Source organism: Lactuca serriola, chromosome 8 (assembly GCF_051521515.1).
Source record: "Lactuca serriola cultivar US96UC23 chromosome 8, Lser_US96UC23_V15, whole genome shotgun sequence".
NCBI classification, from domain to species: domain Eukaryota; kingdom Viridiplantae; phylum Streptophyta; class Magnoliopsida; order Asterales; family Asteraceae; genus Lactuca; species Lactuca serriola.
The window spans coordinates 68,275,225-68,299,109 of record NC_136415.1 but is presented as its reverse complement, the minus strand read 5'-3'; the positions used below and the strand labels follow the sequence as shown (position 1 = coordinate 68,299,109).

Below are 23,885 nucleotides of genomic sequence, written 5' to 3'. Positions count from 1 at the left end.
TGATTTGAAGCTTGAAATGAGTGATTTTGGATCAAGAAGTTGGATTTGAGGAGAGAGGTTAGAGAGAGAGTGAAAAGGCTTCAAATGAGGCTTAAACAACTTTAAATATGGTTTGGATTTGAGACACGGTGGAATTCTACCCGATACTGACGTTAACCGAGGCTTTTGGTCGCACCCGATTAAGTTGTCGTAACCCGATATGGTCGAAACTAAATTTTTTCTAATTACTAGTTTGGGGCGTTTTCATGTGTTTCTAACGTGTTTGGATACTTACGAGGTCAAAATAAAAGTCTTAACTTAAATGACCTAATCCAAAAACGAAATGGGAACAATTCGCTTAAGATGAGTTTTACGGACGAAACGGGTTACGGCGATGGAACAACTTCGGGTTGTCACACATAGCCTACCATATTGTTGCATCATGGTCTTCAATACCCAAAATGTAGTCTTCGAAGTGTAAGGCCCATACTTCATAGTCTTATGGGAAGAGAATAGGGATCCTAGTAGTAGAACCAATGTTGTTGGATAGATTGAAGGAAATAGTATGAGGATCTTCAGGTTTCATGATGTCGATTCACAAAACCCTGTTAAGAATCAAATGTGTAAAACTATAATTGAGTTTAGGGCTAAATAAGGATCAAGATCCAACGTCTACAATCGATGAAAACGATGAAGACGAAAAGAACAGATCCAACAAAAACGGAAAACCCTAATTACACTCAACATAATAATTGTGTATGGTTTACACAATCTCCTGCTCTGATACCAATTTTTGAAACAATAAACTTAAGATCGATAGATCCTTTAATAGAAAAAGTGAATCAAAACAAGAAGTACAGTTGATCAAAAAGTACAATTTATCAAAGCCTTAGAAGAGTTCAACAAGAACTTCTTTGTAAAGGCGATGCATGTCAATATAATTGATAACTCTAAAAATGTTGCATGCATGAACTATATATAGTCTAACCCTAAAGACATTAATACTCGGGTGGACAGGTCCAACCCGTTACATTATGGACTATTCTAGTACAAAACAATATTGACACAATACATTAAACACCCCAACAAAAGAACCTAACTCTTACATGGACCAAAAATAAATCATAAGGTTGCACTTTTATGGACAAAGGACCTCATTGGTGCTAAGATCTAACCCCCATGTGTAACACCGTAATTTTTCAAACTAAAATTTTCATTTAAAATCGCTTAATTCATAAAACACTTTTCGTAAAAATCTCATTTTGTTTAAGTTACAAAACAGAACTCTATATTCAATTAAATAATAATCCAGGATCCCTAAATCATAACTCTTTCCCTGGTGTGTACAATCGAGCCGGTGCCGTCCTATGATCCTGAGGAAAACTTGAAACACATAACACATAACACGGTAAGCACGAAGCTTAGTGAGTTCCCAAAAATACCACATATAACACGTATTAGCCACTCGAGGCTATAACTCTGTGGGCCCTCTGGCCCTATCTCTGTGGACCCTCTGGTCCTAACTCTGTGGACCTTCCGGTCCTAACTTTGTAAACTCTGGAACACACACATCATAAATCACGTAGAAATAATGCAGTGCAACACATCACATACATATCATACAAGATACTCTGTCACCTAACTCTGGTTACCTACTCAAGGTAAAGTATAGTGAGAAGACTCACCTCAAACGAAGTCGGATAAACTCTCGTGCTCAACGTCCCGACCTAGCCTCCTCCTATTATTCAAATAACATTCCCGATCAATACTCTCTCATAGCCTCATCTCTAAAGATTGGGTAGAAGACCATTCTACCCCTCCCTGAACTCTCTTAAGTCAGTCTTGACCAAAACCCTAAAGTCAATGAAATTCAACGGTCAAACTTTGACCCGACTCGTCGAGTGCACATGGGAGACTCGGCGAGTCCACACGTGTCCACGGAATCCTCCTTCTAGCCTTGCTTGACACGTCGAGTTAACCCCTTACTCGACGAGTTACACCTGGCACGAATCGCGGGGCAACCCCGACTCGACTCGTCGAGTCCAATTATGAACTCGGCGAGTTGCTTCCATGATCATACTCAAATGACCTTCTAAGGTCAGATCTGTTCCTCTAATCCATAGATCTGACCTTCCCAAGCTCAATAAACACGTAAAGGCTCGACCTTGATGTCCATGCATGGTATATTTTTCTCATAATACCATTATGACTCCATTAAAGGTTCATAGCTTCCAAACTCCATGTTTGCTCATCTCTAAGCTCCTACTTTCGGACTCTCTGGACCTTACAAGGTCCAGATCTACCACTCAAGCTTGGAAAGGGGTTTGGTGCATCCAAAACCCCATCATGAAGAGAATATAAGCCCTAATTTCCAAAATAATAGATCTACACAATTAGGGAAGGAAAGGGGTCGAATATAATACCTCCAACTGAAGCCCCTTTTAATGAAATCTTCAGATCCAACAATTTCCTTTGGCATTCTCGGTTTCCACCTCCTCCTCTTTTGCATAATCACACTTATAAGCTCAGGATAGCTCTTCCTCTCACTTTACACAACCAAGGACTCTTTAGGGTTGTTCTTTGGAAGATTTGGTCACAAATGGAGGTCATAAGGACCTTTAAATAGGTCCTAAACCCGAGAAATTAGGGTTTCTCTGCCCAACATCTACTCGGCGAGTCCCTCCTCCGACTCGTCGAGTCCACTCATTAAATCCGCGTGAGAACCCGACTCGACTCGGCGAGTTGGATCCTCAACTCGTCGAGTCTCTCCTTTAATCATAAGATTAACCTACACAATAATAACCCTAAAAACCCGGATGTTACACCATGGCTTCTGGAGTAGACCATAAACTCAACTTTAGCTCAAAAGGCCCAAAAATGCATAATTAACACCCTAAGTTGGATCTAACATAAAGAATCATAAAGATGGGAGCTTTTTACCTCAAATGACTTGCTAAGATGAAAATGATAATGGATCTACAAGCTCAGGCTACTCCCAAGCAACCTCCAGGTGTTCTTCTTCTTCTACTTTACCAATAACACCACCAAACTCACTTTCAAGCTTAAAACTCACAAATGATACTTAGGGTTTCAATATTAGGGCATAGAGGGATGGAGGATGATCAATAAAATATCTAAAGGTGTAATAAGTTGTTTAAATAGGGAACAAAACCTAAAATTTAGGGTTTATCCCTGCCTTGTGTACTCCCACGTATGTGGGTGCATGCACGATCCGGAAGCGGGTAGTACGCTAAGCGTACTCATAAAGTACGCCCTGCGTACTAGCTAGGGACTATAATGATATGAATTTGCATAAGGGGGTTAAAGGAAACATACCATATTCTCAAATGTTACATTGTGTATCCAGACGAATAGCATAAGGTATAAGAAACATAAACAAAAAATCAACGAAAAGAACGAAACCTAATGATGGAAGCTTGAACTCTTGTTTGAGTTACTGAATGACGAAGTTACGTGAGGAACGAGTCAGGAAAAGCAATGATTTTTTTTTCTGTGATGTTGTACGTGAATATATAGGGGGTAGTTTGGTAATCACCGGGATTTTCTGTTTATCAATGATTCTCTTCTCTCCAAATCTCTCCAATTTGGGCGGAAGATTAGGAGAGAAAAGATACCTTCGATTTCCTTTCCTTTCTTCCCAAATCACTCCATAAATAAACTTGGGAACATTGTTGACTCCTTCTTTCTCTCAAATTCTCTTGTTTTCGCTCAGCATCCCTCGTTAATTTCTACTCGGGGGAACAGGGTGTTAGAGTAGTACAAGCTAATAATAATTACTTTATTCACAAATAATTCTTGATTTTAAAATAAAGACGAAATTTCATAGACTAGAATTAATTGTCAAGCTTTAAAAAAATAGATCATATCTTAAACTAGTTTTAAGGATTTTATAAACCAAATTTTGATATAAAACACATTAACTTTGGAGTTGTAAAGAAATTATAGATTATTGCTTTTTTATTTTGTTTTTTCTTTATCAAAATACTAGGTTTTTTTTTTTTTTTTAAGATCAGTGTATTATTATTATTATTATTATTATTATTTAAAATTTTTTAATTTTTTAATGTAGTTTATATTAAAATGGAAATATAGTAATTGTAGGTTAATTTTCTTTATATAATTTTTTAGAAAGTTTAAATTTCGGCCCCTATAGCATTATTGTATGTGTTATGCCCCTGCTCCAATGATCACCTTCTTCACAAACACCCAAAATATCACTCTAAAAGCTCAAGAACCTCACAAGGTGGCTAGGGTTTCGAAATGGTGCTTTGGGACAGTGGGGATGGTGATGAAGGAGACCTCAAGGACTTAAGGTCCTTTAAATAAGGTTCATACTCTAAACATTAGGGTCGGAGTCTGCATGAGTACACCTTGCATACTCAACAAAATCCACGTCCGACTTACATGACCTACGCCCAGCATACGCATTAGGTATTCCATACATTGGGACCAATTTTGCAAATAAATTGTTATTTAAGCTAGAAATGAAAATACATGGAACGGATGTTACAGTTATATTGTATATTTTACATTGTCATTTTGACTTTAATTATAATAATAAGAGTTTTTCATGGATTTGTTTTGAGAAAATATTTAACATATTAATCTACCCTAATAAATAAGAATGATTTTGCCACATGTCATTCTCTCATTCAATTTGCCACATGTCATTTTGTCATAATTTAGAGATATATTTATTTTCCACTTGTCATTTATTTCATTTTTCATTTCTAATATATTATTAATTAGTTTCCATAAATTAAACCTACCATAATGATATTAATTTCAAATTTTAAATTTTAAATTTCAATTTCAATTTCAAATAAATTTACAATTTAAACCTTTATGTTTAACATTTTGTTATAATTAACCTGTTTAGTATACGGGTCTAGTAACTAAACAATAATTTTAATTTATTTATTTTTTGCATGTTTTTTTTCTCATAATTTTTATTTATTTCAAATTTCAAATTCAAATAAATTTCTCATTTAATCGTTTATATTTAACATTTTGTTTTAATCAACCCGTATAATATACGGGTTTCACAACTAGTATTTATATAAAAAAAATTAGGATGTTACATCACGCTACATCCCGATATTTAAATGATTTCATACTTTAACAATTGTATCATTTGATACATTTATCCACAAAAGATTTTTTATATGATGTTATTTTTATAAAAATATTTAGTAAAATGAATTTTCAATGATTAATAAACCTAGACTACATGAGGGGTGTTACTAATAATACTAGTAGCGAGGTCACATATCTCATCGTCAACCCAATCGGTAAACATACATTTTGGTCCGTAAATTTTTTAGAAGAATAGTGTTCGCTAGGGGCAAAGGATTAAGGGAGTTAGGTTAAAAAGAAGAGAAAATGACAAAAATAGCCAATTACACTAATTGCATTACAAAAATAGCCAAAAAAAATCGGGATTACATATTTAGCCACCCATTTCGCAGATGAGAAGGCCCCATCTGCGAAATGGGCATCTCATCTGCGAAAGTACAAGTGCCTGAAGCACAGTTGTGCTTCAGGAACTTGTACTTTCGCAGATGAGAATTTTTTTTTTTTTTTTAAATTTTTTCGGTATAAATAGGGGTAATTTCGCAGATGGAATAGGTCCCATCTGCGAAATCCTCTGATCCTATCTGCGAAATGATGAATTTTTTTTTTTTTTTTTTTTAAGGTTGACTACGAAATGAATTGGTTTGACTACGAAATGGGCTTTGCTATATAAAAACTTTTGTAGAAAAAATATCATTTTGGTTGTTATTTGGTTTGTGAAATACTCTCTATCTCTACAATTTGCTCAAAAAATGATTGAATATTTGGTTTGTCTTGTAACCGGTGGGAGATGGCAAGTTAATGGAACTAATCTGGAATACATATGTCCACAGGGAGGTATTTCTGAATTTGCTTTGATATTTTCTGAGTATATTAGTTATAGTGATTTTGTATCTATGGTAAGAAGCAAAATTGGTTTGTTAGACAAATATAGAATTAGTCTTCGTTTCCACCATCCTGAATTAAATTATTATATAGCTATAGTTGAAGACGTGGATGTTAGAATGTTGATAAACGTAATCAAATGTAGTGGAGGAAGGGCTGTGAAAGTGTTTGTGGTGGTTGATGAAGTTGAGGAGGTTAATGGGGGCGGTGAAATTAGAAACGAAGTTGTTGGTAATTTATGCAGTTTTAAAGGGAGCAACGATCCGATAGGTACTTTCAATACTCCTAGTGTACCTCAGTTTCACAGTGTTGCTGAAAATGTTAATGTTAGTTATTCACCTATTCAATATGTGGATCCCGAGAATTACAAGTATGTTGGTGATGATGATGTTGGTACATATCTTAATCATGTTGGTGGTCGTTGTGATGATGTTGCCGAACAAGAAGTTAAACTTATGAATAGGCGTGTGGTAGATAAAACTAAAAAGAAAAAAAATTTAACTCAAAAAAATGAAAAAATCATGTTTACGGGCATTATGTTGATGTTGGTGATGTATGTTTAGATATAACCGAGCTACAAAGTAATTCCGATAGAGATGAGTTGGGTGATGAAGTTAAAGCTAAGTATCCCGATAACCTTTTTTACGGTATGCCCCCTGTACCAGCATGGCCAGTTGATAATAATGAAGATATCCCAACACAGATGGTAGACATTAATCTTCAAAAGATTCAATGTGAGAGTATATTTAAAAACAAAGAACTTTTAAAGCGGTGTATTGGTAAAAAATGTCTTCGAGAAGGTTTCCAGACGAGGACAAGTAGATCCACCAAATCAAGGTATGAAGCTGTGTGTGTTTCGAAAAATTGTTCTTGGTTACTAAGAGCAAAAGCAATTAAAAATACTGATGGACTTTTCCAAGTGAATAAATTTGTTGATGTACACACATGTTCTTCAACATTGTTGCAACCTAATCATCGACAAGCAAACAAATATGTTTTGGGTGAATATGTTGCTGATGTTTTGGCTGAAGACTATAGTAGAGTTTATCGGGGAAAAGAAATTGTTAATGATATGAATGCTCAATTGAATATCAATATCTCATACCATCAGGCATGGCGTGCGAAGCAATATGCATTGTTGTCGTTAAGGGGTACGAAAGAGGATTCTTTTACCAAACTTCCGGCGTATTGTCACAACTTGGCCAAACATAATCCGGGTACTGTCACACATATTAAAACAGATGCTGATGATCGGTTTGAGTTTTTGTACGTCGCACTCGGTTGCTCGGTTAGTATTATCATGTCCTAATTTTTTTTTAATATTTATTTTGGTGTATTTGAATAGATATACAATGTATTGTAGGTACGAGCTTTTGTCAATTTTTGTAAGCCGACCCTAGTAGTAGATGGAGCTCACCTAAAGGGCGAGTTCAAAGGTACCATGCTACTTGCAGTTACTAAGGACGGACAAAATCAAATATTACCGGTTGCATATGGTATATGCAAAAATGAGTGTACTGATTCTTGGACATGGTTTTTTCAAAAACTACGTGATTGCATAGGAAATATGCAGGAGCTTACAATTATATCTGATAGGTCTCCATCTATAGCAACATCCGTTGCCAACATTTTTCCTCACGCTCATCATGGAATATGTGGTGTCCATTTGTATTTCAACATAGTATCTAGATTCGGCAAGAGTAAGACGGTTAAAGGAATTTTTTGGGAGGCGTGTAGGGCGTACACAGTTGATGCTTTTGATGCTGCCATGGATGTTATGAAAAAGACAAAAGAACCAGTATGGGAGTACTTAAAAAGTATAAATCCAGAAACCTGGTCAAGGGCACATTTTAAAGGGAACCGATACAATCTTATGTCGTCCAACAGTGCGGAGTCTATAAATGCATTATCTAGACACGCACGTAAGGTGCCAATACTTATGTTGATTGATTTTTTTCGTGCTACAATGCAACAATGGTGGTTTCAAAGACGTAACTTTGCAGGTATTACGTAAATTTGTAATATTAATGTTTTATTAGTTTCGATGTTATTGATTTTAACTTCTTCATTTTGGCTGTTTTTTTAGCGGAAGCAACAACAACCCTTACCCCTTGGGCGGATGAAGTTGTAAAAGAAAACAAGAAAATTTTTACCAAATGGGATGTTCGCATGATCTCAAATACGAAATGCGAGGTCAAAAAGGGGGCACAAAATGTGATTGTTGATTTTAAACATATGACATGTACATGTAGGCATTGGCAACTTGATGGGATACCTTGTGGTCATGTCATAAGATGTTTAACAGTGAACAATTACCAAGACTGCTCGAGGTTTGCATTAAATGCTTACTTTACCGAAACACTGAGGAAAACATATGAGGAATCAATAAACCCTCTGCCGAAGCCATCCGAATGGGAGATCCCCGATGATTTGATGATTGTTAAGCCACCTATAATGGATAAACGTCAGCCAGGCAGGCCAAGAAACACAGACCGCATTCCATCCCAAGGCGAGGGTCCAATTATAAAAGAGTGTTCTACATGTGGTCAACTAGGACACACGAGAAATAATTGTACTGGAAGGGCGTCTGGTAGCAGAGCAGGTCACATAATTTCTACTGCAGAAATGGCATATAATATTGGTGGTTCAGCGGGTTGCTCACAAACCCATAACGCTGATTTTGATATAAAACAACCTTGAAATTAAGAGTAATGACGAGTTGTTAGCTTATTATGTATTGTAATATTTTTATTAACTCTTACAAGACATTGCTATGCTTTCATATTTTAGTTAAGTTTGTTGATTATAACAATGAATGAAGCCTTTATATTATAAAATATAGTTTGCAGATTTATTTTAACAGTTACAACATGTTATTTAAAAAAAAACAACAAACGATCCTTTGGCAACCTAATCTGTTTCATGATAATATTACAACAACTTTATAACTAATTTTTAAACTCAGGGAACTGCAACGGGTACTTCTCTTTCTCCATTGTTATATAGTCATCCCTAATTCTCATTTTGTCTTCGAAACGATCCTTTTTTACCATAATGTGTATCAACTGCTCATCCTTCTCAGCAAGCCGTTTTTCAGTCGTTTTGATTGCCTTCTTACTCTTTTTTATCCAATCTTTATGCTCTTTGATTTTGTTTTTATTGAGGTCAATCCATTCTTCAGCTTGTTTGCATTCCGAACCTATATCATTAGCAAGTTGAGTGAGAAGTCGGGATGACTCTTTGTCCTCTTCTTGTTGTGCTTCAGCCTTCTTTAATTCTTCAAAATTTTCATGTGACATATATGACCCGACTGAAGAGGGTGTAAAAAAAGGGTCTACCGAATCACAGTAGTAACAATCTACTTCGTTGCATGAGCAAATTTCGAATTTGTGTGAGGAACTCATAATAAAATCGATGTTGTATTAAACTGGAGCAATAAGTGGTATTTATACATACTAGACAGTAATGAGAAGTCCAACTTTGAGATGACTAGACAGTAATGACAAGTCACTGTAGTAACCTGCACATCCCAGTGGGTCCCTTAAGTGACAAGAGATAAATGACAGTTTGACATGACAAAACACTGCATAAAGCTGAAATTCGTAGTCCAAATATAACCATTTCGTAGTCAAAGTATTATTTCATAGTCTATTTATTTATATAAATAGATGTTTAAGATCTATAAACCAAACACCCAAATCACCTAAACGAAACGAATTCCCATTATTAGAAATGTCGTCGAATGCAGCAAGTTCTTTGAATGAATTACCTGGTTCCAATTCTGAAAGGCCATGGACAACAAACGAGGTGTTAGTTCTAACACGGTGCTGGCTAAGTGTTAAGGATGGTGAACCGTTACTTGCTCCCCCGCATTGCCTAATTGGTGATGAATGGAGTCGCATCACATCTTTGTTTAACCATGAGATGGGAGAAGGGCAAAAAAGAGAAAAATCAGATGTTGTTACTAAGTGGACGGATGTAAAGGAGGAAGTGACATGGTTCAATCGAGCATGTAGTTATGCGAAACGTAACAATGTTCGTTGTCGTGACGAAGAAGAGTTCTTGGAAGTTGTTACAGAGTTTTACATCTTTGAGCATGAAGGCAGAGACTTCGAATATGAGGAAGTTTGGAAGGTTGTTAGAGATAAACAGTATTTCAAGTAGACCGCTCTAATTTGTGTTAAGAATAAGCCATGGACTTGTGTTTTACGTTAATGCTTTGTTCGTATTATGTCGTTTTTTTCATGTAATTGTTGTGATGTTTTAATGGTTCATGGAATCTTGTTACTAATGTATTCTAATATATTTTGATAACTAATGCAATGGCCATTTATTAACTCAAGTTAATCATACGAGTTTCTCACATAATAAAGTAAAATATATATATTAACTCAACTTAATCATACGAGTTTCTCACATACTAAACTAAAATATATTTTAAACATATGAAATACATACGAATTACATACGAAATACATGAAAATAACTTAGTACTCACATAATAAACTAAAATAGATTTTAAACAAACGAAATACATACGAAATACATAAGAAATACATGAAAATAACCTAGTACATGAAAATAACCTAGTACTCAAATAATAAACTAAAATAGATTTTAAACAAACGGGATATATTTCAAAATATTCCAAGGGGCTTCAAACTGGAATTCCAACCCGTTACTTAATGACTTGTATTCCTCCTTAGCAGCTTCCAAGATGACATCCTCAGTAGCATTTAGACGGGCGTCGTCAATTTTGGTATAAAGATCGTTGAATAATAGAACTTCGGTTTTCATTTCATACCATCTTGCTAAGATGTCTAGTTCGTCACGATCGTTTCTTGTAGCCATTCGGTTTGCAGCATTGAAAATATTTGTTAGACGGCTCCAAAACATTGGATCATTCAACTTGCTTGTCTCGTACACATGAATATAAGCATGTGTAAGAACCAAGAACTCTTCATTGCTCCATGATATAGAAGTCATTTGGATTGAAACAAAGAGGGTAGAATCTAAAAAACAATATTTGAACAACTATATTGGTTAATTTAATAACGTTTTGCGTGTAACTTAGGGTCAATTTATAGTAGTTTCTACACAAAATCGCAGTTCAAACTTCTAATATGTCTGCAATTCATAGTCAAAATTAACTGACGAATGCAGTGTACTATACTTATAACACAACATATCACTGTTCGAGTTGACAATTCATCCCCGGTTGAATGACAACACAATACATTGCTGTTTGAGTTGACAACTCATTGCACCATTTCTTTTAATGTATGTTGTTCCCTCAATAGCCAATATTTAGAGAGCAATAAAATAAAACCGGGGTACATAAATAACTAACACATAATACGACATAAAAAATAAACTGGGTACATGGATAACTAATACGTAACACAGCAGTAAAATAAAAACGGAGTACATAAAAAACTAATACATAATACTACATAAAACATAAATGTGCTACATGAATAACTACTGCATTGAGGGAGGTAACAGGACCACCGTTTCATTTGGTATTTCCCAATGCTCATATGATGGTATACCATTCACCAACTCAGATCCATATGCAACTCGATACACATAATTAGTGAACTTGTATTCAACCATTCTCTAAATGGACTCAGATGTACGGGTTCTTAGACATGCTATAGCGTGGCCACATGGTATACCGCTTTTTTGCCATTTACCACAACTACATACCCTTCGTTCAAGTTGTACGTTGTTGGTCGCAAAAGTGTCATGGACTTCAAATGTATCCCCATACAAACGTTTTGCATTACAATTGTAAGACTTGCTGAGACTTTTTTGAACCTTACTCTCAACGTAAGGGGTCAACCCACCAGACAACCTCCCTGTAAAATTTGATATTTTAATAAAAATAGCAGCACAATAAAAAAAAACAAAACATAACAATCTCCCTTACCAGCCAGTTCGGCCCGCTCAGCATACTTTGATTTTATCGACGTGGTGGTTAACTCAATTATCGTTGTTATAGGAAACTCACGTGAGGATATAATGTGCAAAATTTCAGGGACGTCAATCGATTTAACATTGTAACGTATTTTTGGGAAAAATGCTCTTGTCCATTTTGAAATCGGTATATCGTCAAGCCAGTAAATTGGACTCATAAGCAAGGTGCAGAAAGGTGGTTGCCTACATGTACTTTGCAACCTTTCGAAACACAAGTAAAAATCATCAACGCTATATGCATTGCATGACTTCCAAAACAACGATTCGACTTCCGTATTGTTATGTCCGATAGACTCACATATCTTTCGAGCTATATCTTTAGGACAATATCCATGATAGGAATCCGGGTAGGCACTGTCAATACCAAAGTCTATGTTATCACACATGTTGCTTATGAAACCAACCTCTGTGTCCTCACCTAAACAATCTATTAACCTCATCATGAACCATCTCCATGATTCTTCACACTATAAGGTTCCCAAACCAAGTGCTAAGAGTAGTGGCTCATGATTTCCATCTAAAGCCACTGCGAAGTACATTGTTGTCAGAAAGCTCCCAAGAAGGGGTAAATAACCCACATATATCAGCGGTATCATGCACCTAAGGAAGGTACGGATCTACATAAAAACGAAGACATATTAGTGTTATGTAAGAACTAATCGACATAGATTAACATGAAATATTGTATAACTCAATAAAAGAAGTATGTTATACCACGCAACCTAAAGCCACAAAACAGAATTGAAAGCGGTTGTTATCGGTTTTCTTAATGGCTGTGAAGGTATTAGGATTTGTTCTTTGAAGGTTATGCAAGAAAATTGGTAGTTGAGAAAAGGTTCTTTGGCTGTGACTACTCATTTTCAATACCGATAATTGTGCTCTACAATGATCACACAAATGGAATTATAAATAGAAGATATTGTATCTCTACTGATCAAAATTCATAGTTTAACCCTTTAAATTCGTAGTTGAACATTTTGAATTCATAGTCAAACCAGTTCATTTCATAGTCAAATTTCACTGACCGACATGACAATACTACAGAATGTACTTGTCTGCATTTCATAGTTGACCTTTTTGAATTCATAGTCAAACCAGTTCATTTCATAGTCAAATTTCACTGACCGACATGACAATACTACAGAATGTACTTGTCTACATTCCATAGTTGAACTTTTATGAATTCATAGTCAAACCAGTTTATTTCATAGTCAAAAAGAATTGTCCGTAATATGATTTATTCTATAAATGGGTGTCACTCATTATGAAAAAATTTAACTGAGAAAGTAACTCCGATTTAAAAGAATAAGAAGGCTAATGGCATACTGCAATTGTGGAGGAGAACATATCGTTAGGATTTCGGGTACAGCTAAAAACCCAGAAAGATTGTTCTACGCTTGCCCGTATTTGGTATCATGTTCTTACCGTCATTCAAATTTAAACCCTCGTGTTTACATGACACAAATTAATTTTCTTACTGTGGATATTAAATTTAACAGGGACCAAAATGCGGGTTTATCAGTTGGGTTGATGAAGAGAAGGACCAATCTTCTATGGTAATAGCTAAAGTAGCTAACTCTAATAAGCTCTTTCAATCAGAAAATAAGAAGTTAAAGATAGCGTTGGTTTGTAGTTGGGTGTTGTTCTTGGCAGTTCTTGTTTACAAGTTGTAAGCTTTTCAATATTGTTTTTATGGTTTTGAAGTTGTTAGGTCAATAAATTGTTGTATTTGTAACGTTAAAACAAATGTTGTGGTCGTTCTTATGTTTTGAATTTATTGATAAGTAATTAGTAGGTCATTAAATTGTGGTAATTGTCGTAACGTTATATTTTTTGTCATCCGTTGAGTAAACTCTAAAGATAAACTAATAATGAAATCCAACATTAATTTGTATATACATTTATATAATCCAACTACAGAGGAGCAAGACTAGACCCCCAAATAATTTTTGCCATCCGGAGACGGAACTCTAAAGCTGCGTTCTTTGGGTCAATAAGAACACGTATTGGTTGACCTGAAACCAATTGCTCCATAAACATACAAAGAAAAACACCGCAATCTCCCAAATGACTACTTTGTTGGGGAACGTTTTCTTCATAAATGAATTGCATATTCAATGGAATCCTTGGGATGTTCCTCCGCGCCCAATACTTAATCTTGTCCAAATAATTTGCCACCCGACGTTCAAATTTGGAAAAGATTCATTCGGATTGGAATTTTTCATAAGCACCTCTACCAAGACTGTCATAAATATGCACTTCCATTGACGCTAATCGTAGTTCCCCAAATAGCCAATGATTAGGGGATGAATGAATCGGCAATAAGACCTGTATAAGGATCAGAAAATAAAATTATGTTTATTTACATCACAATACAAAAACATCACAATACAAAAACATAACAAAAAAACGATATTATTTTCAATATAAACTATTAAGTTTACCGTATCAACATCCCACCAAGCAACCATGAAGTTAGGGTATGTAGCAATACCAGCCATAAACGCCCTCCAATCCTGTCCTTCTTCCAAAGCATGAGAAACAAAAAAATTTGGAGGCATTATTGTATGTCGGTCGCTCTCAAACCGTCTCTCCATCAAAAGTCGGTACCAAATGGTTATATGCTGCACACATGATACTTTTGTTATTGACTAAAAAACAATTAACTTTTAAAAGAATTAATTAACAATTTATTTACCGCTGACTCCAACCATCCGTCGTGTGTATGCCCAAACAATGAGCTCCAAAAATCTCTATCTAACACGAAATTAAACAAACGATGCTGCACATCGTATGAATGCAATACATAATTTTGGATGACATCCTCACCGCCTGCTACGTAAGGTTGCAGGCGCAACCTGGAGAAGTCATGAGCAACACCAAAAACTGGAGGAGGAACGGGGCTTGTTGATTTCATACCAACCTTCTTTTTTGTTCTTCTTTTTTGTTCTTCTTTTTTGTTTCGGTGTCGTGTGCAACTAAAAACAATATTCAAATGTTTAAATGTATATCTTTCAGATAATTCACATAAACATAAAATCAACAGTTTATAAATAAAACGAATACCTCGGTGTAAGGAGTGCATAAAAATTGTGATGGTTTTCGACTCCTACGTTTATCGGGTGTAACTTCTTTGTCATCATCATCATCATCATGAAAATAATCTACATTTCCCATTATTATAAGTTCGTCTTCATCTGGCACATCATCATCAAATTTGTTCCCTGCATTGTCATTTCTCTCCTCCCACTCCTACATTAAAGATAATACTTTATACTTAATAACGAAATACACATAATTTAATAAGCAATAATATCTAAATAAACAAAATATTAATATTAATGTAACTATATAATAACCTCTTTAACCCATTTCAATTTTTTTGTTCCGCTCCATCTTTTCATCCGAGGCAAGTCTTTATTTTTTCTCAATGCAAATCCACATGCACGAACAGCCGGAATCATCTCATATATCCATATCTACAATTTTGTACAATAACAGTAATAAAAGTTAAAATTAAAATAAAAAATATAACAATAAAACAATTTAAATATAAGAAAATTTTTATACCCTAATTGGAGCCGTAAATCCTGAGACGGAATACTTTAAAGTTTGACCACGCTGAGGAAGTGATAAATAATGATGTATCTTATTCCACGTATCCTCAAGGTCAACAAAAGTAAAATCCCATAGATAGCTACCCCAAGAGAAGCTAACAAAACAAAAAAAAAAAACAAAATTGATTATTATATAAATTATAACTTTAATAAAATAGAACTTTTAACGTAAAGAAAATATACCTATTCCGGAGATCCAAATTCTCAGCCAAAAAAAACCAATCTTGTGGCACCCGATCGTTAACTTCTTTGCCCAAAAAACCTTCACACAAAATGTATATCAAACATACTCTAACTGCATCAAGGTCGTCAAGTGCTAAGAATGTTTGATTTAAAATTAAACTTTTCAGGTCGCCGATTTTCACCGAACTATTAGTATGGTCCGGAAATAGCCGTTCACGCAGTAAACATCTTTTTTTACTGCTTATTAATTTTTCCAACCCTTTTCTCCCAATGTTTTTTGGATACTCCCCAAAATTGAAGCCGGTAATCAAACAAAACTCTTCCGGCCCATAAACCATTTTGGTATTGCCTACTCGAAAATATAAACGTTTTATTCCATCTGGAGATAAAACAGGGTCCGGCCGGATCTGATGAAGGAACATTTTATGAAACAATAAAGTGTCCCCTTGTAAACGAGGGACATCAATAAAATAGCCAAAGACGGTATTTCTGAAAATAGCACGTCGGGAATCATCTAAAACTTCAAAGACTTCCCATATGTTACCGCCAGAGCCTTTTAGGTTCGCAAAGGCTTTCGTATTCATTAAACTAAAATCATGCTGTAAAAAAAAACACAAAAACAAATTAGATAACTAAAAAATATATTTTTTTTTAAATATATGATTACGAACTGCAAATACTTTCTTAATTACTAATATATATATTTCCCCGATAAAAAACAATAACATACACATATATAAACAATTTTCCAAGTTATACAACAAATATATTTACGATAGAAAACAATATCATATATAAATATTTTCAACTTAAACATATTTTCAACTTAAACAAATTTTCAACTTAAACGACAAATATATAAACAATTTTTATCTTTCTAATTAAAACTAACATTATATAACCATATAAACAAAAAAATTTAAAAATAAAACGACAACCAAACTAACAATTTTGCAAGTTATACGACTACTTTATACAAATTTTTCAACTTATACGACAAATAAAAACAATTTCTAACAATATATATACGACAAATTTTCAACTTATACAAATGTTATACGACAAATATATATACAAACAACTATTTTGCAGTTTCTACTAAAAAAACTTACAAGATTTCAGGTTATACAACAACTAAAAAAACTACAAAAATAACAAATTGTAAACATTATCTACGCAGTCTCTACTTGTCTCTACTTGCATTTAAACTTCAAGTATACTAAAAATATACTAAAACTATCAATCAAACACAACAAAATTACCCTTTTTAACACTAAATAATACAACAATTGATAAAAAAAAAAAAAAACTTTAAACATTAAGTTAAAATCTAACCATATTTGCGGGATTGTTGACATAATCTTCCATTTTCTTCAAAAACTAGCCAAAATTCTGAGAGAAGCCCAAAGTTAGAGAGAGTTTTTGTGTAGAGAATTGGTGAAAATGAAAAAAAAAAAAAAAAACGTTTTTATACCTAAAAATTACCCATTTCGCAGATGAGAAGGCCCCATCTGCGAAATGGGCATCTCATCTGCGAAAGTACAAGTGCCTGAAGCACAACTGTGCTTCAGGCACTTGTACTTTCGCAGATGAGATGCCCATTTCGCAGATGGGGCCTTCTCATCTGCGAAATGGGTGGCTAAATATGTAATCCCAATTTTTTTTGGCTATTTTTGTAATGCAATTAGTGTAATTGTCTATTTTTGTCATTTTCTCTAAAAAGAAATGATATTCGCCGTATTAGTACATGCATAAAATCGTCTTCCTATGTTATTTTTGGTCAATTAGGTTCGGATTACATTATTACAACCAATTGATCAAAATTGCAAATCCTTTCCATCGAGGTTTTTTTATCTTAATGTTGCAAAGAGGAAGAATGAAAGCGAGTGGAGAGAAGAAAAAAATAGATTACAAAAAAGAGAAAAAACAACAACGAACAAGGCCATTTTAAGAGGGTTTAAAATCAAAATGACTATAATACCCCTTGCATGCAAGGCCTGTGAGGCTCATTAACAGAGATAATGCGGGGGCATAACAAAAACGAAAGAAAAGGATGTTCAAGTGAAAAAATAGGTATTAAACATACAATTTTTAACCAAAATACAATTTCATTGATTTTTTCCAAATCTTATAACTATTTACTTTAAGAGGTAAGCATCAGGTTTACCAAGCTGCTGCGGGTTTGATTTTGGTAGTACCAAGCTTGCTGGAATAGTGTTCTGGGCGGTACCGACAATACCAAGCCCAACCCAAAGCTCTTCCTACATGGTTCGGTCTATTCTTAGACTGATGGGTGTGGTAACTCACTTTACCACATTTTTTCCCTGCCACGTCAGCACAATGTTATTTTCACTCACCCTACAAAACTAATTGGAAATGGTACCACGACTCACCATATTTTTTTTTTTAATTAAATAAAATGCAATTGTATTTGTTGAAAGATGTATAAAATTAATAAAATGAATTTCATTAATTAAAAAATACATATTAAAAAAATACACAAATAACAAAAAAAACACAATTGAAACATAAATTAAAGAATATAAATGTTTTGTATTTGTTTTGTGGTTTGAAATATAAAGTATAAATGTGTATTTATAATAAAAAAATATCCATGGAGAAATGTTCACAAACCAAAGGCACGACAAGATTGTCTTGCGTGGTGAATCTGTGATGTACAGTTTGTTCCATACTAAGGTTAGGCTAAGCAGAGTGGCATTCGCCAAAGCCACTCGCTTAGCTCGCCATTGATTTAGAATACCACCCCTAGCTCTCGCGAGAAATAAGAGAAAGAAACAAATGATAAGTGTCAAGTTCAAAGCAAGAAACAAGAGAAAGAAACAAATAACTTTGATTGGGTGAAACGCTTCTTTTGGGATTGCAACATGTAATCGGAATATATGGCTGAAAATTAAATATCTCAATTCTCAATTTATGGATAATATTCATATGTCAACAACCTCAACAATTTATTTATGATTTAATTAAAAAAAAATTGTTTTTAATTATATATATATATATATATATATATATATATATATATATATATATATATATATATATTCAACTACCATTTTTTTTTGTGAAGTGAGTTTTAATAATGAAGTATGTTTTTTTATGTATTAAATCATCTTTTAGGTCTTAAGTAGTATTAAATCGGGTTTTAAGTTATTGTAATCGTTTTTATTTAATACGAAGTGTTTGTCGTTAAAAAAAACTATGTCATTAATTAAATAAAAAAAACGTTTGCGTATTATTAAAAAAATATTATTTAATATTAAATAAAAAAATATTTGTTTATTAAAATAAAGTAATTAAATTAAATTACAAAAATAAAATACAAAAAAAATTGAGTGTTATTAGTGTTACCATTCCTTACCAAATGTTAAGTTTAGGTGTTAAAAGGACAAAGATGATGTGGCATTTAAAATGTTGATGTGACAAGGTGCTAAGAGTGTCACCACTCCCCTTAGCCTTAAGGGGTATGGCACTAAAGTCACTCAGCTCCATTACAAACCCACTACCAAACCACCAGCCTTTGGAAATGGTTATCATTCCAAATCATTTTTATTGGGTTTAGGTCATTTTTGGTCACTTAACTTTTGGTTTTGTACTCATTTGGTCACTTAACTCTTTTTAAGTTTTAAAAGGTCATTAAACTTTTGGTTTTGTGCTCATTTAGTTACTTAACTTTTGGTTTGATCACATTTAGTCACTTAACTTTTTAAATTATGGTTATTTAGTCACTAAACTTTTAAATTTTTTCAAAAGTTTAGTGACTAAATGAGCACAATTTTAAAAGTTAGGTGACTAAATGAGCACAAATCTAAAAGTTAAGTGACTAAATGTGGTCAAACCAAAAGTTAAGTGACTAAATGGGCACAAAGTTAAAAGTTTGATGACCTTTTAAAACTTAAAAAGAGTTAAGTGACCAAATGAGTACAAAACCAAAAGTTAAGTGACCAAAAATGACCTAAACCCTTTTTTTTTTTGACATTATTGGATTAAATTAAAAAAATAATTCAAATAAAAAATATACATTAAATTAAAAACTCATTACATTAATTTTAAAACACACAAATTTAAATCCCAAAATACTTAAAAAAACATAAAAAAAACCCTAAATTACTTATTTATCCTAAATTACTTTAAAAAAACATAAAACATACCAACTAAAACATAAATATTAGAACCTAATTTCCATATTTATCGCGGACTTGTTGGATTTTTAGAAATGTCGCTAGATTTTCCGGGTCGAGATCCAGTTGGGGCTTTACATTTATGATTTGAAGATCGGTAAGAGCGATTTTTTGGCGACGAGCTTCCTCCGTTGATTGATATATTTTTGTAGAAAACTTAAAGTTTTATCTATGGATTCCACAAGCCCATCATCGCTAGTTGTGGTTGCTTTTCCGCTTGAAGACGCCTTCTGTTTTGCTTTGTCCCTTCCCGGTGGTCGACGAAGTTAGACTTCCGGTGGACCTTCTACATCGACAACATCAAATTCATCATTGAGGTCTAGGCCAAAACCTGCGTCCGAATCGGAAGTTCTTGGTCTTTTGTTGGAGCCGTTAGTTGAGTCTGAATACGACGTCTCCTAGTTAAGGGCCCATTTTGAACTCTTACGACAAACTTCCCAAGCTTTTTGGTGACCAAATGGTTTACCATTGTTGGTAACTTTGAATTGGTAGTACACGGTTGATAAAATGTTGAAGTTAGTATAACCACTTTTCTGCATATTTTTTAGATTTTCAAATATGCCATTAAACTTTGTGCAAGTCGCTCGTAGATCACGTCATTTTCTGTTGACGACGTCGTACGACCGATCCGTTATCCCTCATAGTAGCGCGTGAAAGTGATCCAAAACACGATTCCAAAAACTTTATCTAGATTGTAAGTTGCCTTTTCTCGAGTCACATGATATGAAAATCCAAGCTTTCGTTAAAGCTTCCTCCTCTTCTTCGTTCTAAGCCACTGCTTTTTTTTTTTTTTTTCCCTTTTGCTTTTAGGTGCCTTCTTTGAAATGGTTGTGTTTACAATTTGGGATTGAGATAATGAGACTTGAGATGATTGTATTTGGAACTGTGGTTGAAATTGTTGAGAATGTTGTTAAAAACCTTCGAATTGGGGTTGAGTGAATTGAGGTTGAATGAACTGTTGTTATGGTCATTGTTATTTGAAGAATTGTGGGTTGTATGAAAAGTTAGTGAATAAAGATGGTTGGATAGGAGAGTTCAACAATTACATGTATCTTTGATACTCATTTGGAGTGTTTGGGGGTGGTTGATATATTTTGGTTTGGGTCCATTTTTGAAAAAAAATATAAAAAAAGTAAAAGAAATTTTGTGTTTTAGAAATGTAAAATGAAGGTAAAATGTATAGTATATATAGATAAAAGATGTAAAATGTTATTTAAATTTAAAAGTTTAATATTTTTTTTAAAGTTGATTAAACGGTCGAATATACGACAGTTAGTTTCTCGATCATTGGCTGTCTTCGTCGGTGGATAATACTTCACCATAACCCATCTATGCGAGTTTTCCCTTTCATCCCGGAAGGCCTAACCGGCTTTAACGAACACAATATAAAATAATGATAATCATTTGATATAAAAAGTTTTTTCAAAATAAAGTTAACCAAGATTCAAATCGTTGAGGCGTTCAACATTACGATTATTATTTTTATTATTATTTTTGAAGAAAATGTTCAACATCACAATTATTTTTTAATTATTAGTTTTGAAGAAAATGTTCACTCGTAAGTTGTGAAAAAAGAAAAAGTAACTTTTTTCTTGAAAAGGTGATATTTTTGAAAGATAAATAAAAGTTAATAGGTTGGCAGTCCAGTCAGCAAAGTGATTGGCTTCAAAATGGCTAAAGTCTACTCCAGTCACCGACTTGTCGACTGTTTTCCATACGTTGCGTGTTATTATTTTTCCAATAGAACCGCCGTGTGTTGACTGGGTGAGCACCCTTTTGACTTTGACGATCCGCCCATAATTCCACCGGGCTCCACTGTCTCACGCGGCCCTGTCACCACCAGTCAGAACCAAATTGCTAATTAGAATACCAAATCAAACTAAATGCAAAATCAAACAAACCCATGAAGAAACCTTCTTGCACGCCTCCATTTCCAATTTCCCCCCAAAATTAACTCCTTTTTTTTTTCTAGTCTTGAAAAAGCTTATGTGAATCGATTTCTGCAATAAGTTTTGATTTCGAACAAATAAAAGAGATGGGTTTATTTGCTCTGTTTTGTCTGTTGTTGTTCTGTTCGGTTTCTGGGAAAGTTGTTGACTTTTTAGACAAGGGTCAACTTTTGGAGCTCAAGAACGCCATTTTCGATCCTCACAACATGCTTTCAAGCTGGAAATCTACAGCCCCTGATCACTGTTCTTGGTTTGGAGTCACGTGCAACTCACATGGTAGGGTTTCTGAGCTGAGAATACCAGGAGGTAATTTTGCTCGTTCGAGTTCTTGTTTGAGTAATCACCATTTTGACCCTAAAAAAGGGAAATTTTTAGGTGGGAAATTGTCAAATGTAATTGGGAAGTTTTTGGAACTTAAGGTTCTGTCAATTCCATTTAATCGAATCGCCGGTGAGTTGCCTAATGAAATCTGGGGGTTAAAGAGTCTTGAAGTGATCGACATTGAAGGGAATTTGATTACCGGAGACTTATCCATGGTCGATTTCTCCAATTTGAAGAAGTTGCAGGTTCTTAATTTAGGGTTTAACAGATTATCTGGGAAAATCCACAAATCATTCGAAGAATGTAAGAATTTAACCGTTCTAAATCTCGCTGGAAACCGAATCCAAGCGCCTATTCCTGACGTTTTACCGGTGTTGCCGCCACAACCACGGCGGGCGCTTCAAGATTCCAGGGGCAATGACGTGAACAAAAAAGGATTAAGTCCCTTTGAATGGGTGTTAATTTTAGTCGCATCACTCATTGTTCTAATTCTTTTGGTTGTCATCATTGTCTACTTTTACATGAGGAACCGGAGACGGAGTTCCCGAGTCGACGGCATCAACATCATCCCATCTCCGCCACGTTCCGGGAACGAACGCCTCGTGATTTTCCGAGAGGTAGGGGTACCATTAACTTTCAACAACGTCATTGAAGCAACCGGGAACTTCACATCAAGAAATTGCATCGGGAGCGGCGGTTTCGGGTCGACTTACCGAGCGGAGATATCTCCGGGAATCACCGTCGCGGTGAAGCGGCTCACCGTCGAGATGTGCCAAGGGGTTCCTCAATTCAACGCCGAAATCCGAACCCTAGGTCGAATCCGACATCCGAATCTCGTAACGTTGATCGGATACTACGCTAGCCCATCGGAAATGTTTCTCGTTTACAACTATCTCCCCGGCGGCAGCCTGGAAGAGCTTATTCGGGACAAAAGAAACCATGTAATCGGTCTGAAAACGGTTCACAAAATCGCATTAGATATCGCCGGAGCCCTAGCTTTCCTACACGACGACTGTAATCCTCGTATACTTCATCGAGATGTAAAACCCAGCAATATCTTATTAGATAAGGATTTGAAAGCGTGCTTATCTGATTTTGGGTTGTCACGTCTTCTCGAGGGGTTCGAGACACACGTGACCACCGGCGTTGCCGGGACATTTGGATACGTGGCGCCGGAATATGCTCTGGCGTGTAGGGTTTCTGATAAGGCGGATGTGTACAGCTATGGAGTGATGTTACTTGAATTGATTTCAGATAAACGGGCTTTGGATCCGTCGTTTGCGAAAGAAGATAATGGGTACACGATTGTGTTTTGGGCGAGGACGCTCCGGCGAGAGGGGCGGGTGGAGGAGGTTTTTGCTGCCGGAATGTGGGAAGCGGGACCGGAAAATGTGCTGCTGGATCTGTTGAAGTTGGGGTTGATGTGCACGACGGAATTACCTTCCGGGAGACCGACGATGAGGCAAGTTGTAAGAAAATTGAGGCATATTCAACGTGATTTTGACCGTTGATTTTTTTAAAGTTTGTAATCTTATGTAGACATGAAATTTTTTATTATATAACTTGTGTTGTAAATCTCTAATCTCTAAATATTACTAAAACAAAACCTTAAATTCTACAATAAAGAAACATGAACCCTTGATTGCATTTCTTCTTTTAGTCTCCACCATAAGATCATT

General features: G+C 34.8%; 2 protein-coding genes and 1 long non-coding RNA gene across 3 annotated transcripts; 2 read left to right on the top strand and 1 right to left on the bottom strand.

Moving 5' to 3' along the window:
• The first annotated feature begins 6,486 nt into the window (after positions 1-6,486).
• Positions 6,487-12,884, top strand: LOC145066980 (uncharacterized). Its single transcript, XM_079014214.1, has 3 exons — positions 6,487-7,246; positions 7,322-7,658; positions 12,742-12,884. Exons 1-3 carry the CDS (start codon positions 6,608-6,610, stop codon positions 12,882-12,884), a joined length of 1,119 nt encoding a protein of 372 aa, XP_078870340.1. The 5' UTR covers positions 6,487-6,607.
• An 876-nt stretch (positions 12,885-13,760) lies between these two features.
• On the bottom strand, positions 13,761-14,801 carry LOC145069951 (uncharacterized). Its single transcript, XR_013689747.1, has 3 exons — positions 14,636-14,801; positions 14,382-14,561; positions 13,761-14,265 (listed from the first exon to the last, which is right to left on the bottom strand). It is a non-coding gene; the product is annotated as an uncharacterized LOC145069951 (long non-coding RNA).
• Positions 14,802-21,668: 6,867 nt separating this feature from the next.
• On the top strand, positions 21,669-23,781 carry RPK1 (receptor-like protein kinase 1). The gene has a single exon (XM_079013155.1). The coding sequence runs from the start codon at positions 21,972-21,974 to the stop codon at positions 23,715-23,717; it is 1,746 nt and encodes a 581-aa protein (XP_078869281.1). The 5' UTR covers positions 21,669-21,971; the 3' UTR covers positions 23,718-23,781.
• The last annotated feature ends 104 nt before the right edge of the window (positions 23,782-23,885 follow it).